Here is a 17,072-nt window from a genome sequence, read left to right as displayed (position 1 = left end):
GCAACTCCAGTGAAAACGGGCCATCTAAGTATCTAAGTAATCGGACATTAAAATTGGTCAAGAGAATATTGATACACAGTCAACTTTTAGTAACAAAAGGACGCTTTTTCTTCAAAATATTCACTCAAATAAGATTTGTTCCAGCAAGAACGCAGCAAAAATTAGCTAGCACAAATACTTCCAAAAGATAACCATTGTTTGCAACCACAGTTCTGATTCTGTGACATAAATTTGCCAGCAAAAAAAGTACTATTGTGTACTCATCGCCTCCTCTACGTTCAATTTTATTCCTCGTAGTTACATTGCTTTACTAATCCTAAGGATAAATGAATGCAAAGATATAAAAAAATGTGTGGGTACTCAATAATATATGACTGTATTCTTAGAATGAGAAATGACTGATAGTGATTTCAAAACGCCCCTAAAACGACGTGATCGCAGCTTTATCACTGCAATCAGGAATTAGAGATTCGATAAGTGCGTAGAAATTTCGAGAAAGAACTATGCAAAATCAGGTGGATATCATCCAAGCAACAAAAAGAAATTTGAAAACTAAGTAATGCCTTCGTAACAGTTATAAGCTCAAATCGCAATGGAAACTGCGTAAACACACTTTTTTACATGAATGCAGCAATGTGTCAGCCGTGCTGAACAAATCGTTAGTTTTATGCCGGGCAGATATTACAGATAAAGTAGTTCAGCCTTTAGTTTGGTCACAGCGCTGATCGCCATCGTGCAGTGTGATTGAATGCTTCAGTCATTTCGTCACTATGTACTACTCAATGTGGCTTACGATGTTTGAGCCGATCAACATCAACGCATAAAGCAACTATGAAAGGTCGCCGAACAAAGTCATTCCACGCATTTCGGCTTCATGGAATTTCATGTTTTCAACTCTAGTTTGTCGATCAGATGTCGGCTTTTCAACACTAAGCTGAAATTACACAAATAACCAAAGATATGAAAAAAAAGAAAAGAAAGAAATTTTTAAACCTACAATCGCACTCTCACAAACATGTTCGTTTTTTACAGTGGTTCCAACACCTATGTGCACTGAAGGTGACTGTTCCTTCTGTAAATCCGAGAAATAAAAACCACTTAAGATAAAAGCTGGTTCTATCGTCCCATGAGCTTCAAAAAGCAACTGACATACACCGAACCCACTGTTATCCAGGATAAAGGAAAAAAAGATCGCAATGTTTGCCGGCCGATGGAAATGAACAACTGGTTGACCGCAACAGATTGAATGTGTCAAGAATTTCATAGTGATTTTACACCGAATATTGCATTTAACAATTTTTATCTAGTCTAATAGGAACTGAGTTCGAGTGCTACATAGTGGCAACACAACAGAAAGCAGAATAAGTATTGTTCTGCACGAAGTTAGAGCTAGCTGAGGTGAAGGATAGTGATACGCGATGAAGAAAGAAAGACTAACATGAGAGGAAGGGGTTAGAAATGGTGATGTCGAGGACGATATACTCAAGAGATCTTTTCATAGAATCAGGAACGTTTTCCAACGATTTAAGATAAAAGTGCGAAGTAGAAGCACAAATTACGTAGCACGACTCCAGGTATTGCATAATCCTTCCTAAAGACAGTCGGTGTGAAGGGTTGAAAGCAAACTATTACGGGATTGAGATTGGGATCTCACCAGGAATAGAGGAGACAGGAATACATTTGAGGAATATGAGCGTGATGCGCAATTCCCAACAGCTATTCAGAAAAAGGAGTATGAAATAACTTTTTTTGCATCAGTGTCCCCAATGCAACTTATTAATGGCAGTGGAACTATAGCAGTGCATCTGCAACCTTGCAGGTTGGAGAGATGCAAAATCAGCTATTTGAGTTACACTAGTGCGGATATTGGATGATCAAGGAATCGCTCAGTTGTGAAACAAACTGTATCCCATGGGGAACTATTGCTACCACGGCTGTTTCTTACGTCCTTTTTCTGGATTACAGGGCGGAACTGAGCACTCCAGTAGTTGTGAACCACTTCACTACCCTTACCTATTCGCTCAGAGTTCCCAACATCGTCAATTTCGTAATAGCGCCGATAAACTTCTTAGAGCTCCCCTTTCCTTTTTCTGTGCAAATGTGTATGTATGTAACTAGGTAATCTCAGCGTTGATTTAATAATTTGTTGAGGTGCCTCTAAGAATATTCTAAGAATATATTTTGTAAGGACAAGATGTCTACTCAATTTCAGCCGCACAACAAACGACAGAACTAACGAAAAGGCGTTTTACGAAGCCTGTTTTCGCCTATTCATGTACGATCACTCGGAAAAAGACCGAAAAACTACCCTTTGAAAAACATGAAAAAGAGCCCAGAGGAGCTTATCGGCCCCATCGCCATACCGAATCAATCGTTAAGACCCGGTTAGTGCACTTCTCTACCAAAGGTGCAATGCATCACATTGAAATAATACACATGTCATACATATTCCAGGTGGTTTCAACAAAGTAACAGAAGTGCCTACACCATCACAAACAGCAATTCTTCGAGTAATCTTACCTCATCGTGAACGACAGTATCAAAAACCGCCATAGTGTCACCACAAATACCAGTTTCTGACATTGTCGGTGAAAGTTCCATCTAAATCATACACTTAATCTGTACCACGCAAACAGAAGAATTTAACGTGATTTCGAGGGCAACATACATATCCATCCTGAAAAGACTTGCGAGTATGTATTGTCGTAATATCTTTGAATACAAGAGCAGTGTCTTCGTCGAACGATGACTGTAACAAAATCATAGCCTATAACTTAACATTGGTTTAACCTCTTCTTTTATACTTAATGCTGAAAAACCATAAATAGAACCTTCTCGTGAGATTTGATCGAGAGCATTGACATTACTGGAGCAGACTTGACACTTAGAACCATCATCTGAACAACGATGACAAAAATGGAAAATAGAGACCTTACTATCACCACAATCTAGTATACCGTTTCATCCATAGTGGTTTCGCGTTTGGAAACGTGGGGTTCCAGTTTCGTAGAAAATCCTATAATGATTAGTTATTATTGTTAGTTTTGGCACTCGTAACTTGAAACGCCTAAGGCACTTGAGAACAGACAGACGAAAAGTCGTCTCTAGATAGAGAATACGAGGGAGCGCTATCATGTTCAAGTGACGGATTGCTTTAAAGTTTTGAGGAAAGAGAGACTAATAAGAAAGGCAAACGTAGACGAGAATGATATGAGCCAAAATTTGAAGATCCCCTAACTTGTGAGCCGCAACATAAAGATAATTCATGAATCTCTATCAGAAGAAAACAGGTACTAGCATAAAAGAAAGGGGAGCAGCTCTCAGCCCTTCCCACTCCACCTATAATAACCCATCGAAAATCCACTAACGAAGACGAATTTGTTCAGGCAGCATTTCACCCGATGTTGTTAAAAACAAAAAAAAAAAATTATGGTTGCTGGAAAAATCTCAACAGTACCTGATACGGGTACTTCTATTGTGCGATGCCCATCCATAACTTCCAAAGCAGCCAATGTGTCATCGCTCGACCCTGATATTCGTTACGTACACGAAATGTAATTGGGGGGAGGGCACTCAGTGGCGCCCTTATTTTTCGAAGCAAATAATCAAATCAATCGAAGCCCTAAGGCCTAAGCATTAGTCTTAGAGTATCTATGACATGTAAACTAAAGTGTTACTAAAAGAAAAAAGTAAGATAAAGCGTTGGGAAGTAAGGGCGCCACTGAATGCCACAACCACCATCCTATGGAATGACGCTATAGCACGGGAGAATTCCTAACCTAACTAATCCTAATCCTAATCCAACTCCAATCTCAATGATCAAAGGAGAACGAAAACTATGCTAATCAAATCTAACAGTGGTGAAAGTACTTCAGATACTTCGAATAATACTTGAGAATAATCGACAATAAAGGTAACACAACGACGTTTACACTCAAAATCAATATTAGCAACTTTGGTGATAAATATAGGGTCGCGAGGAAATCATTTGCTACTCTGCAAAGAAATTTGCAGGCAAAGGTAAACCAGATGTTCCAATTTCGCAAAGTACCTGAACATCACGATTGCGAAGAGATCATCGAAAGAGTATACGAACCAGAAGCATTGTATGCCACGTACTGGCGTACGGCATGAATATAAACAGATACCGCTGAGAATAGAATTGCACACATCACCAAAAAAGGACAACTTTCTCTCAGTTATGTGACTCACAAAGAAGGAACGTTAGTTAACAAAATCCGCGATATTCTCGCAGCAAGTTTTAATACAATACATATAGACCTTTACAGGTTACTGTGGTTACACAGATTCGATTTAATACAACACATAGAGACCTACACTGTGATTGGAAGAGACAGCTTTCTCATCAAATAAATCGAACGCTACTGAAAATCGATTCACAAGAATATCTTTTGGAGTAACTGTTCTTAGTATTCTTAATATGGCTATCGCAGACTATACGAAATTTTTTGGTACGCATTTTGCGAGCGAAGCTGCACGTAATATCTTCATAGATAGTATTCTTCTAGCTGCTGAAAGCGAGCAGGAGACTACCGAAAAACACCATATCCCAAAGTGCATTTTTTCGAAAATTTGGATGAACCCGCAGAAGTATGTTTCAAACTCAGAGTTGGTGAACCAAGATATCACGCTCGAAGACCAACAATTATCCGGTACAATACATTTCTTTTTCGCATCAGTTATAATACTGTAACCAAATTCTTTTTGATTTCACATCTTCCGGAAAAAAATATTTTAAATAAACAAGGTATGGTAAGTCATACCAAGTCACTTTACAATCAAATTGGCACATGCGTCCATTTCTGGTAGAAGTGAAGTCACTGATGCGCGAAACAGTCTCAACGAAATGTGGTTGGTTAGACTGCGTTCCTGATCAAATGGAAAGAAAAGAAAGAAGAATGTAGGAAATAATGCAGTGCTAGTGATTCCACGATTTATCATCCCAAAGAATCAAAGCAACAGTACTTTCTGAAAGTGATTGTTCGCAGAAGCGAGCAAGTCCACATGCGTCTACTTTCAGAATATGGAGACTAAGATAATGAGCAAGCTTGTTAGCTGAAAAAAGTCGCACCCAAAAGTAATCAAAAAAATTATTCCACGCTTTGCTCGAACCAACACTTGACAAATTGTCAATAAGGCATGGATAAAAGTTGTTGTCAGTGACAGCGAAACAACACTGTGTTGGTATAAAACGACTTGCAGAATACCCATCTTCCTAGCGAGTACTCAAATTGCCAAAATACTCAAACTGAGGACAGAACTTGAGAAGAAAGACATAGGTTTGAGGCTAGACTCAAACAACAAACCAGCTAATGCGGATACAAGAAGCCTCATGGCTAAAGAAATCGGGATGCATGACTGAGTTCGATAGTCCAGAACTAACTCAAAGCAAAAAATAGGTTTATGAAGCCCGCTCGAAGGGTGGAACACTTAACAGCTTTCAGACAAGCACAAAAAAGCGTAATCAAACAATCGTTGGAGAAATCGTCTCTGAGAGAGCAGGAAATGCTGCCAAGGAGCAGCTGGAGCTACCGTCAAGTGGTGGAAGTGAAGTCATGACTCACATGCGGCAGAATTCTCAAGAAAATCAGAGGTTCGCCTGATTCGAACTATGCAGAAATTATCTCGTTATCTAGCCTTCCTTCTCAATCGGCGATAAATGAAACTATCAAAAATCCCTGTCGCAGATCCAAGAGAAGGGCGATCGAGGTAGTAATGGACTTTCTCGTATTTAAACTCACACTTCCCATATTTTTTACTCGCATCTAAAGTACTCGTACCTCGTGCCTACTTACTCGTATCTGAGCCTACACCCGGCTGTGGGACGCTCCGCTCTTGGACTAAAGACAACGCGCTGCGAAATTAAAGTGCTGCAGCAGCTAACTTCCTTCAATGTTTCAAAGGAATGGGCTCAATGGGCTTAGAGAAAACTAGAAAATGAATATCATATGATGCTTTACGAACTCCCACAAGGTTTATATAAGGCAACGGCAAAAAGCCAATTACATGAGTTACCATATTTTTTCTTTTCCCTATCTCCAGCTTCCTTCTCATTGTTCCACTTGTTCATCCATTCCTTTCCTTATTTAATTTTCATTTTCATTTCCTTTCTTGTCTTCTGCATCATCTCTGTTTTACTCGTCTTTTTCTTATGTTCTATTTGTTTTTCTTTACTGTTACTCTGTCTAATCCGGTTCTCTTGTTCACTTATCTTGTTTGTTATGATTGATATGTCTTGCTTCTCTGTCATTTAAAGTTGCATTTTTGAACTTTTTTGTCCATTTTTTTCTTTTAGTCTCCTCGCAAATGCTTTTGCTTTAAATTTCTTTGTTTCGTGCAGCATGTCTTATCTCCTGTCCTCCACGTTTACTTCATGTTTGACGCATTCTCGTGTATCTCACCGTTTCTACATCCCTTCTTGTTGTTATTTCTGTCCTTCTACTCGTTCTTCTTGATCCTACTCTCACATCTTTACTTTATCTTTACTTCCTAGCCTGTAAGTGATTTGCACCCAGTTTGTGAATGCGTACTGCATGGTAATAGGCACTTAACTATCAACACGGATACATGACGAGAACATTGAAGCTAAAGGAACACCGCTCACAAAGAAAAATAGTGGAACCTTCTTAAATGAAAGTGAAGGATCTTCTCTTCTCTTTCAAATTGGAAGAAGTACCTTTTCTACTAGACATCCTGAATTAAACTGCTCCAATGTTGAAAAAAAAATAGTGAAGTGAAAGGTGCAAAGGAAAGTTAGGACCGTTCATGACGAAACTTATATAGCGTTTTCAGAATTTACTTGAGTTTGCAACTTGTGAAAATTCTCAGACTTTGTTTTGATGTCTTTAGACTCGTTTTCAAGACTTTTCTCCTTCGAAGAGCAACCTTGTGGTACAATTCAACCAATTTCGAAACTGAAAGGGGAATCAAACTCTCTTCATATTCAAAGTTAAAAAAGTGAAGTTGGGCTTTGCAGTTTTCAAAGGGAGTAAAGGAATGAACGAAATTTGCCGACAGCAATTAATACTTTTCTAAACACTGGAACCTAAAGTTTAATTTCGTTTCTTCCGTTTCTCGTCTCTACAGAAGTATGAATATGCATTTGTATTTCTGAATTTTACCAGGTCCCCACGTTACGGTTACTTTAAAGACACCACAACTGCCTTTGCAAAGAAATATATAAGAGCTAAGTATATGACAATATGAGAATATCCACAAAGATAAAGAAACCAATAGGAGCCAATGCCTTCACAGAAGGCTGCTCAAAAAGCTTAAAATAAAATCGAAATCGTGGGAGCATTTCCGCTGTGGTGATGCTATTCAATAATGTTGAAAATGGCACAGAAAAATGAGGAACACAACGCCGTTTCTCCTTATCCAGTTACTGAAACTAAAACAATAGCGAAGTTAAAAGCGGGTGTTCGATAGTGTGTCAAAATATACATACTTGATACTGGGTGAATCAAGTGAAAACAGCAACCTAATTTTAAAAAAAGCCTAATGAACCTAATTATGTTGAAAGAAGACTGCCTGCCGAAACAAATCGAACGGAAAAACAAGACAAGTAAAACAGAGGTGATGCAGAGGGTGAGAAAGGAAATGAAAATGCAGATCAGACGAGGAAAACAACGGGAGAACAAATGGAAAACACGAGAAGGAGAGGAATAAAAAAAAGAACTTTATGTAGTTACATAAGGATCAAGAAACTTATGTTCCAGTTCCATACCCTACTCACTCCAAAACTCGCACTCCCTTTTCTTTCTTATACCAGGACTTTTTGTGACATTTTCCTCATCTGTTTTATGGTAATAGTTCGTGAAGCATCTTACAGCATTCATTTTCAAACTTTCTCCGAGCCTATTTTTCTAAGAAAAAAAAGGAGGTATTAGTAACCCGCTGCACCACTTTGAATTTTGCGGCGTATTAACATTGGTACAAGGTGCGGAGCCTCCCGCAGCCGAGTATAAGTTTAGATATGTCTTCGAGGATAGTCTAGCATACTCAACAGAGACCAAAGCACCAAAAATATCTACAGTAGCAAAACCACCTCAAAAACATTAGGCTCAAAAACGGCAGAACCGCCAAACCGCGCGCGCGGCCCCTGAACTCTGCAGGCAGTCTTATATAGTATCATGGGTAACCTTGTCATCATAGTTTATGATAAGTTCTATGAAAAAATAGGTGATGTTTTCTAGGGTTTGACGGGGAGCAGTCGTTAGGTATCCAGCACCCACAGCCCACTATGTGCAGCTGAAAAGGCTTTTGGTAGGCCAGAGCAGACATGTCTTAGGCTAACTGCGATTATTAAGCCACGCTCAGCGATCACCATATAACTGAGGCCGTGTGCTGCGCTTGTATTGGAATTACTTGATAGAGTAGGCTTCTAGGAAGGTTCAAGAAACAAAAAGACAACAAAGTAGCAACACAGAAAGTGAAAAAAACGTAAAAATGAAAACGCTGGACATTAAAATCTGACATTTTCTAATGTTACGGGATTACGTTTCTTCAAACCACCACTTACACGAAATCTTTTTTGTCGCTCTTCTCGCATTTCATCTTACCACAATTATTTTATCTATCTTTTTGAATTTTGCTCCTCTAAAAACGGCTTCTATTATTATATAATATATAACTCAGTATCTCAATAATGAGGCCGAACTGTTTCATCACGATTCCAAAGATGTGTATTTTTCAGCAGTTCAAGAACGTGTTGCCTGTATCTGACATTACACTAGAACATCCAACATTTCAAACACTCCTTGCTTTCGTGATGAATTGCCTAAAGAATAAGTTTCCAGAAATCCTTCTTTTGTATACAAAAAGCTGAAATTTCCTCGCCTTATTTTGAAGAACTTCTTGGAATCTAAAATGGTGTAGCGCCTTACTAGATGATGAGGGACACTGATGGGCGGGGCATAAGGCAGACGCAGTGCAATGGTCTGCTGCGCAATTAACGATCGTCGTTCCCATTCATTTCCCCTAAAGATAAGCTGTCGAGGGAGCTGTGGGTACCTAACGATAGGCACCCCTGTTTTCTTAGGAGCAAATTTTGTCATGTCATTGCAACAAACACCAAAAACGACTTACCTGTGATGGACGCAGTTTCATGACCACCGAGGGCTTAGGATATGTCTGTACTTTCTCCCCGTCAGCCTCTTCCTCAAGCACATATTGGGCTGCACATAATCAGCTGGTTTATCTAACGACTGTCCCCTCTATGCCAGGAAGCTGTTCGATCTGTGCTCTGCTTTCCCTTATTATTTCAGCGGGAAAGGGGAGGGAAGGGGGCTCTGCCCCACAATCACCTCTATTATTAGGGAGAGGTACGACAAAAGACCTCAAAAGCGGCTGTTAGGGTCACCAAGTCGCGAGTGCCTATGAGGCTCTTCGAGAAAAACAGTAGCTAACAGTATCTCAAAATAATGTGCTGACACTGTTATGTTGTATACTGCCTGAGCTCACTTTCAACGGAACGACAACAAAAAATGCACTACCACTTCTGAAAAGTATCGAAATATGTACCTCCTTCAGTAATAGTGCCAGAAATAGACATATCGACGGATGAACGATCTTCCGGTAATATATTTGAATCAGCTAGAAAAAAGTTGAAAGAAATAATGAATGAAGGGAAAAAACTGCTCTCGCACATGAATGAAAAACCAACCATCTAGCATTGTTCCGATGGTATCACACAGCAACATATCACACTGAGAATAGTTAGTAACTTCTTTGCAACTCAAACGCGGGTTCGAATCTTAACAAGGGATAGCAAAAAAGCACTATCATCATACGTGCGATAGTCAGAAGCGCTGCTCCGACCCCTTCACTTTTGGAGTGTTGACGAAAGGACCCCTTCACTTTTGGAGTGTTGACGAAAGGATCCCTTCACTTTTGGAATGTCCACGAAAGGACCCCTTTACTTTTGGATGGTTGGCGAAGAGACCCTCATCACTAGAGCTGCACCCCATGAGCTAGACCCCCTTCGCTTGAGAAGAATCGGGGTCCTCCATACCGCACCTATGGCTATTATTAGAGAAAGTTTCCGAAAACAAAAACTACTACTTATCGGTACCCATTCTTTGACAAAGTGGCAGCTCTGCGATACCTTACTGCGATGGTCACCGAACTCTACTCGCACCACCTTCAACGAAACCGAGACGAGTATTGCTTTTTTGTGTTCCGTCTTAGTGAATGGTAAAGAAGGAATGAATTATGTGTTAACGGATCTAGATGAGTGATGAGACGGGTAAAACCGAGAAGAAAGGGAAAACTCTACAAACCACCCTTATCTACGTCTCTCTACAAAGTAGGGGTAATCAAATTTTCTTATGTATGTCAGAGGTTTACATAGTTTCCTACAATAACTGTCTTAACCAAGAGTATCTCTTGGTGGCATTTGGACAGCTACGTCTGTACGTAACAAGTCCTCGAAGACAAAACACCACCATTTATACCTACTAATTTGTTGATTTGATTGAGTATTATGAGTTCTAAGAACACCTGCTTCTCTGCTTCTTCTGGTTCAGCTTTCTTCGATACATTAAAAGTAACGAATTGAAGCACTAGTTTCCTTCACTTAACAACACCGAATTATGTTCAAAAACGGAGGTATCCTGAATACGCTTCAGTACGTGCTCTACATTGACATGAATGTAGAGTAATAAGGACGAGAAACTCAGAATACTCAAAAAGCGCGGTTTCTCTGAAAGTGAGAAGTGGTTAGCAATGAGTTGCGATATGCCGGCGAGCTGGCACTTTGCCAAATAATAAGCCACAAATAAGCGTTACTCACAAAAAGTAGTAAAAAAAGTTACCTCTCCCAAAAATCCCCGTGTTATTCTCTTCCGAAATACTGTTCTCCATAAGAACAGCTGTGTTGGGAGTTGAAAACATTAGCTGAGCTCTGGCTGGCCTGAAAAAAATTCATAAGAAAATGTACACAGATCAGATACCAAGATTAATATCACGAACGTGAGAACTCCATCAGAACTCATCGTTTCGTGGATTTTCTCGTTAAATGGGGAACCATCAAGAAGATTTAATTGGTCTTTGTCGAAGTTTCTGAAACATTTTAATGAATTCACTGAAACCTTCTCAAATATGGTATCAGGGATGCCTGAATGAAAGGAGTCAAAGGAACGCTTACTGTACTGTCTTCACATTATGAAAGCTGACGCGGCGTTTTAAAACTTGTTTCTGTTCATTTTCGACGGACGTAGTTTCCGCAACTTTCTCTGGCTGTCTAATTCTCAAAATCTGAAAGTGACGTTCAAATCTGCGTCCAATTTGGGTCAAATCTTCTCCTATATTCAAAATTAGATGCTTTTTCAGTATTTACCGAACTGCGACGACTTTTACGCGATGCTGGATCCATGACTGCAACAAGAAAGCTACGGAGAAGCTCTTGCTGACGGAAGTCTTCTAAAAAACAACAATGACATACATGACATCTTTGCGGTGACTCAGCTAAATTCACAGTGCAGCTAATTGAATGGAAATGCACTGTTAAAACCTTTGCTAAACATGATTTTGGATGAACACGAGCACATTAGAAAAGCAGAGTTGGAAATAGATGGAAAATTTGGTCAAAATTAACACATGCGAACGTGCGGAAAAAAAACCAACCAGGAGATACTTTTCAAAATTACATTTGAAAATGGAAGACCAATAAGTCATCTCTCAACATATCTCAACAGGCCAGGTAAAATGTAGATGGGTGATTGGAACAACATGCTCTTTATATCGAGATCTTACCTAAGGAATGTTACGAGAATTCGACCAAGTGATATTAGAAAAAAGCAGAGTGGATGATCTGAAAGAAAGTCGTCTTCAGAACATGAGTGATCGACCAGACGAGTTTGATGGTTCCAAGGAATTGTAGCGGCAAGTTCATCGAGAATAGGATTGGGAAATTTGTCGATAAATGTGGAAGTAATTGAGGAAAAATGGAATCTACTATTGGTTATTATTCCTTCCTGCCATAAAATTGATGAAAACGACGAATTGAGATTCCATGCAAAGGGTTCACTACTCTATAAGCAGTATAGCGAACAGGAACAGCTATCGACCGAAAAAAAAACCAAAGAAAGTTTATTATGCTAACTCTCCAAGGTGAGATTACCGCTAACCAAACTTCCAAGAACTCCGCTGGGCTCTACAACCGAGCAACCAGCACTACATATTAGACACGCGTTAATGTTCGCGTAAATGCCAACTTTGAATAGTTAGCGTTCGCGCTCACTGTGCAGTGTGTAATTGGAGCATGTCCAGCGTCTGAAAGCAGTCCTAAAAGAACCGTTATACTGCGTTATCTGCTTGGGTGGTAGGTTTCGTCGTCCTCTCGTGCGACCTGGTGACGGAACGAAAATACCGATATGAGGACAAAATACATGCCTGTAAAATACTTGAGCATCAAGTTAGACAAGAAACTTACATGTAACTTCCAAAAAAAAAAGAATCGAAAAGTTCGGAACCTGTTCGGTTTTCTGACATAGCCCCTAATTGCATAGTACTTTTTTCCAAATCCTACGACCTGAACAATGACCATCAGGCTTAACACCTCTATGGTTGCGTGAACGTGATCGTATGGTTGTCGAAATCACTGAGATATTGTACTCCTCAAAGTATAGTCGGTTCAAAACGATCTGAAGCTCGGTACAGTTGCGTAATCAAGTACACTCGAAGTGGCGCTTTGGAGCTTAGCGACTAAGATCGATTGAGAACCCTCACCAGCAGTACGCTGCAGTCCGAGCAAAGCTGACTATGGATCAACCTCGATCCGAGCCGCTACCTTCACTGGGCCGCTTCGCACTTCCTTAACTGCATTGAACTTCAGATCATTATGACCCTACTGCACACATACTTGTTTAACGTCGTGCCACCTCCAAAGTAATGAAGAGGCGGAACTGTTTGTGGATATTTTCAAGCGTGGACTCACAAAGCCGAAGGCGAAGAAACCGGCAGTCATGTATGTATGTACCTAGGATCATCATCGGACGAGTTGGAAGCTCGATGTATTCGGTGTGTTGTGGAAGTCATTTGGTTCGACACATCAACACTTGACAACACAAGAGTTGCAAACCAGCGGACGCATCCGACCTGCCACTCTTCAGCCTTACATCTAGAGCGGTCGGGGATCTGCTGACAACAACAACTTCGTAGAAATGGCCAACAATCGTTCCACAACAACGCTCGACTCTGGAGTGACACCGTCTTTTCCATCTACAGATAGACCCAGCGAAGACGAAATATTTGTGATAACTTAAGAATGAGTTGTAAGGTAGGCCGATACATGTGTACTGTAGGTCACACTGATATCAACGTTCCAGAAACCTCAAAATTTGTGTAGGGTGCGGAGACCCTTGGGATCTTGGCCCGTATCGTTCCAATGAATAAAGGTGGTTCAGTGAATCTTTATTGCCACAAACAGACGACTACTCGTGAGTTTGACAGACTACTTGAGTCGCAGTGAGGTCACTTATCCTGACCTCACTGCGACTCAAGTAGTCTGTCTGTACTGTCTATCCCCGTGTCCACCGCAGTCCAGTATCATCATCGGTATGATGATACTGGACTGCGATGATAGACAGTAAAAATCAGCGTTGATCTCAACTTTCTAGAAACCTGATCACGAATCATGCAACGAATTCATATGTCATTCATATTTTATCACAAGGGTTTCAAGTTTCTTCTTTTCCTAGGCGAACGGCTTCGGTGGCGTGATGACGAACTGGCGTTGGTGGGCTGGCTGGTGTTGTTGGTGTGGCGCTGTAGGTGGGCGTTGATAGCGATGACGTTGCTACCTGGCTGGCGATGGCGTTGGTGTGTCTAATTCCTGTGGGGGCGCTTCGCAGGCTGCTGGGGTCTCGTGTTGTGGCAAAATAGGAAATTGTGGCCGAGGCCCTCTAAGTATTAGTTCCTCTTCAATCAAAACAATTTCACCTTTATCTGGGAGTGATCTTGATAAGCGTTTGGGTTGTTTTAGGTTGATATTTTGTGTTTCTTATAATGAGGTCATATACTCAACATTCCATTTTTCCCAGAATTTATTGCTACTATTTCTGATGTTTTTGCTTCAAGCGTCTGTTTTTCTCTTTGGATGAGATGATGATTTGTCGTCCGGAAGCGAGTAGTTGAAATTTCCCTTCAAAAAATCAGTGGGTCTCAATGGTATCTCTGCGATATCACTGGAGTTCAGTTTCGTAAGAGGCCTCGTGTTGAGAATCGCCTCAATTCGAGTGATCACGGTGCACATGTCTGCGAAACTCAAGCGTTTGCGCCCTATTGATTCATTGAACGCTTTCTTGGTTAAACTGACTAGTCGTTACCGCGCACCAATCTGAGTGGGCAATCCATAGAGCTCATCTGCGCGAGACGAATCTCACGAAACAGTTGAGGAATGGAACTGGTCAGTTGTTTTCCTTTTAAGGTCTTGCGTGGTGTACTTGGAACAATATCGAGGGTTGGCGAGGAGAGAGGAGGACTTTGATGGGATATGCATGGTATCAAAGACCTCTAACCATTTTCACGCCTTTGAAAAAGACGAGTTTGTCGAAACGTCAGGCCAATAAAAAAGTTTCACCTAAACCTCGTTAGCATAACAAGAAAACATAAATACACTATCAAATGGCGAGGTTTCAAGAAGAGAGGACTTGGAGATAGTTGAGGAATGCTCCTGTCGAAAGATTTCCTACCACTTCTAAGTGTGCTGCTCGAGTTGTAAGGCACATATACATTTTCTCGAGAGTTTTGGAAGTGAAAGGACCTATGAAGTAACATCCGACATTTTGAAATGGTCTACATTATAACCCTGTCCTTTGGTAGTGGATACATGATCGGTGCTCCGAAGGGAAGAACTTGGTATTTTCTGCAGATGACGCAATATTTCAGGAATTACCTGAATACATAAAGTCCGTGAGAGGGACATAAAAAAGCGTTGTCTTGCGATTGAAAGAGCGTACTCTTTGCCACAGTGACTATTTCTGATGTGAATACCCTGCACGATCAGCCTGAATAATTCCGAGTCGTCTGGGTTATAAATCGGTGACTTGGTGTCATACGGAAATGGCGCATTTGGAAGACGAGGGTGGTGCCGAATGATTCTGTCCTCGTCGCGCATGATCAGTTTATCATGAAATTTTTTTATGGCGCCAAGATTAATACTTCTGTGTTCATGACTAATTAGAAGGCGTTCCACGTTCAACATATCAGATACGGTGGTTTCAAACATGTTATCAAATTTGCCGACTTTTGATACCTTTATCGGTGACGAGCGATTTTGGTTGGTTTTTGCAACCCAATTTTTCCTTGTTTTTGCAGCCTTTGCTAGCACACGTCGCACGTTGTCGATTTTCGAAAACCGCCCAAGATCAGCAAGTTCTTGTTGTTTGTTTTCTGATGTGATTACTTTGAATGTAGTAGTAACCGTTGTTTCTATTCCGTCATTCTCATGGACGTCAGATAGTGGGTTTATCAATTTGATAGGACTTGATTTGATTTGACTCGCTACAGTTGTTTGTTTTTTGATTGAATGACGGTACACTCGTCATTCGTGTAGAGAAGGTTCCGTCGCGAAATGTAGGCGGTGTTGGTTTTGTTGTGCACCCATCTGTCGTCCATGTTGTCGACTCTCACGAGATCGTGTCACCTCGTCTGGCCATTCTTCACCTCCGCCCTCTGCGCCAAAAACCCATCAGTATCATCAACTGCTACTCACCAACATTAGCAGCTGATGAATCCGAATTGGACGCGTTTTACGAGGAGCTGGAAGAAGTAATCCGCAACGAGAAGTCCTTCTACAAATTCGTTGTCGGAGACTTCAATGCAAAACTAGGAGAGGCTGCAGAAGAGGAATACAGGATTGGAAGATTTGGACTATGGGGCCGGAATGAAAATGGCAATCGTCTCGCTGGGCTGTTGTCCGCCGCTCACCTCTTTCATGGGAATTCTCTTTTCATGAAGAAAGATCATCGTCAGTGGACATGGGAATCGCCCAATGGCGCGACTCGGGAGGAGAGCGACCACATACTCACCAACCGGTGCTGGTGTCTACTTGACATCTCCGTAGTACCATCCTTTTGTAGTGGTTGTGATCACCGTCTCCTTCGTGCGAAAATACGACTTAGCCACACGATGGAAAAGAAAATCTGCTATCTGGACTACGAGATGCTGTTCAGAGGATTCCTGTGCTGGGGGTGCCTCGAAGCCGTAGACGACAAGCTTGGATCGAATTTCGAAAGACCACCAAGGAATTGTTGGAAAGAAAAAGGGCTTTGAGGCTTGCTCCGAATGCATCGCATATTGAGCGGTAAGTTGAAACTGCAGAAAAGCTGCACTGCAGCTGCACTTGAACTAACTGCAGAAAAGCGTTGCAGGAGGATCTTCTGAAATGCAGACAGAAGAAGATTCTGGAAGCAGCACAAAGAAGAAGGAGTCTAAAAAAGTGCCGCAGGGATCTCCGCGAATATAATATTCCGCTAGCAACTTTGCTGAGCGAAGACGGAATTCGCACGTCTTCTCGTCGTGAGATGGAAATCATTACGGAGAGGTTCTACTCGAACCTTTTCCGTTCATCAACCCCTGTGTCAAGCCCGATCATCCCCTTTGGTGAAGCTCCACCACGGATTCTCCCTTCGGAAGTACGAGTCGCTATCAAGAGCATGAAACCTGGCACAGCCCCCGGTCCTGATTTTATATCAACAGACTCTCTCCGGGCTGGTGGCCATCAACTTCATGCAATCTTAGCAGCGCACATGACATCCTACCTTCAGAAAGAAAGGATCCCAGACCAGTGGAGTACCTCGCGTAACCGTTCTTATCCACAAGAAAGGTGACCGAGAGGACCTTCGGAACTACCGTCCGAATGCTTGCTGAGCGTGTTATACAAAGCATTCACCAAGATCATCCTCGCGTGCATATCTAGGATGGTGGATGAAGCCCAGCCTCAAGAACAAGCTGGATTCCGTCAGAGGTTCAGTTGCTTGGACCACATCCAGACCTTGTCGAGGGTCATAGAGGTTTGCCGGGAATACCGCCTGCCCCTTGTTCTAACC

General features: G+C 41.4%; 4 protein-coding genes across 8 annotated transcripts in view; 2 read left to right on the top strand and 2 right to left on the bottom strand.

The window, feature by feature from the left end:
- Positions 1-829: 829 nt before the first annotated feature.
- On the bottom strand, positions 830-11,395 carry RB195_018660 (uncharacterized protein; the record flags this gene model as incomplete). 4 transcript variants are annotated; one of them, XM_064186199.1, is made up of 13 exons in its annotated part: positions 830-934; positions 998-1,072; positions 2,521-2,601; positions 2,669-2,749; positions 2,832-2,897; positions 2,958-3,016; positions 3,458-3,529; positions 9,544-9,615; positions 9,686-9,775; positions 10,836-10,933; positions 10,993-11,082; positions 11,168-11,277; positions 11,360-11,395. In XM_064186199.1, the coding sequence occupies 13 exons, from the start codon at positions 11,393-11,395 to the stop codon at positions 830-832; spliced, it is 1,035 nt and encodes a 344-aa protein (XP_064042081.1). The 4 variants fall into 4 exon arrangements, with proteins under 4 accessions (XP_064042081.1, XP_064042080.1, XP_064042082.1 ...); XM_064186200.1 differs by lacking the exon at positions 998-1,072 and having other exon boundaries at positions 2,669-2,767; XM_064186201.1 differs by lacking the exon at positions 998-1,072.
- A 16-nt stretch (positions 11,396-11,411) lies between these two features.
- Positions 11,412-15,139, bottom strand: RB195_018659 (uncharacterized protein; the record flags this gene model as incomplete). Its single annotated transcript, XM_064186198.1, has 3 exons — positions 11,412-11,442; positions 11,776-11,833; positions 15,016-15,139. The coding sequence occupies 3 exons, from the start codon at positions 15,137-15,139 to the stop codon at positions 11,412-11,414; spliced, it is 213 nt and encodes a 70-aa protein (XP_064042079.1).
- The window catches only part of RB195_018657 (uncharacterized protein), a gene marked incomplete at both ends in the record, with an annotated part of 4,598 nt that continues 814 nt past the window's right edge, over positions 13,289-17,072 (top strand). The window contains 5 exons of one of the 2 annotated variants that reach the window (XM_064186196.1): positions 15,249-15,285; positions 15,578-16,086; positions 16,197-16,327; positions 16,382-16,849; positions 16,943-17,072. The exon at positions 16,943-17,072 is cut by the window's right edge and continues 73 nt beyond it. In XM_064186196.1, coding sequence (XP_064042076.1) covers positions 15,249-15,285; positions 15,578-16,086; positions 16,197-16,327; positions 16,382-16,849; positions 16,943-17,072 — 1,275 coding nt within the window. Of the gene's footprint in view, positions 13,301-13,369; positions 13,461-15,248; positions 15,286-15,577; positions 16,328-16,381; positions 16,850-16,942 lie in introns of those variants that run through there. The other variant, XM_064186195.1, reaches the window with a different exon arrangement.
- RB195_018658 (uncharacterized protein) lies at positions 16,548-16,853 on the top strand (the record flags this gene model as incomplete). Its single annotated transcript, XM_064186197.1, has 1 exon — positions 16,548-16,853. The coding sequence occupies one exon, from the start codon at positions 16,548-16,550 to the stop codon at positions 16,851-16,853; it is 306 nt and encodes a 101-aa protein (XP_064042077.1).

Source organism: Necator americanus, chromosome II (genome assembly GCF_031761385.1).
Source record: "Necator americanus strain Aroian chromosome II, whole genome shotgun sequence".
NCBI classification, from domain to species: Eukaryota; Metazoa; Nematoda; class Chromadorea; order Rhabditida; family Ancylostomatidae; genus Necator; species Necator americanus.
This window is presented reverse-complemented; position numbering and strand designations above follow the sequence as displayed.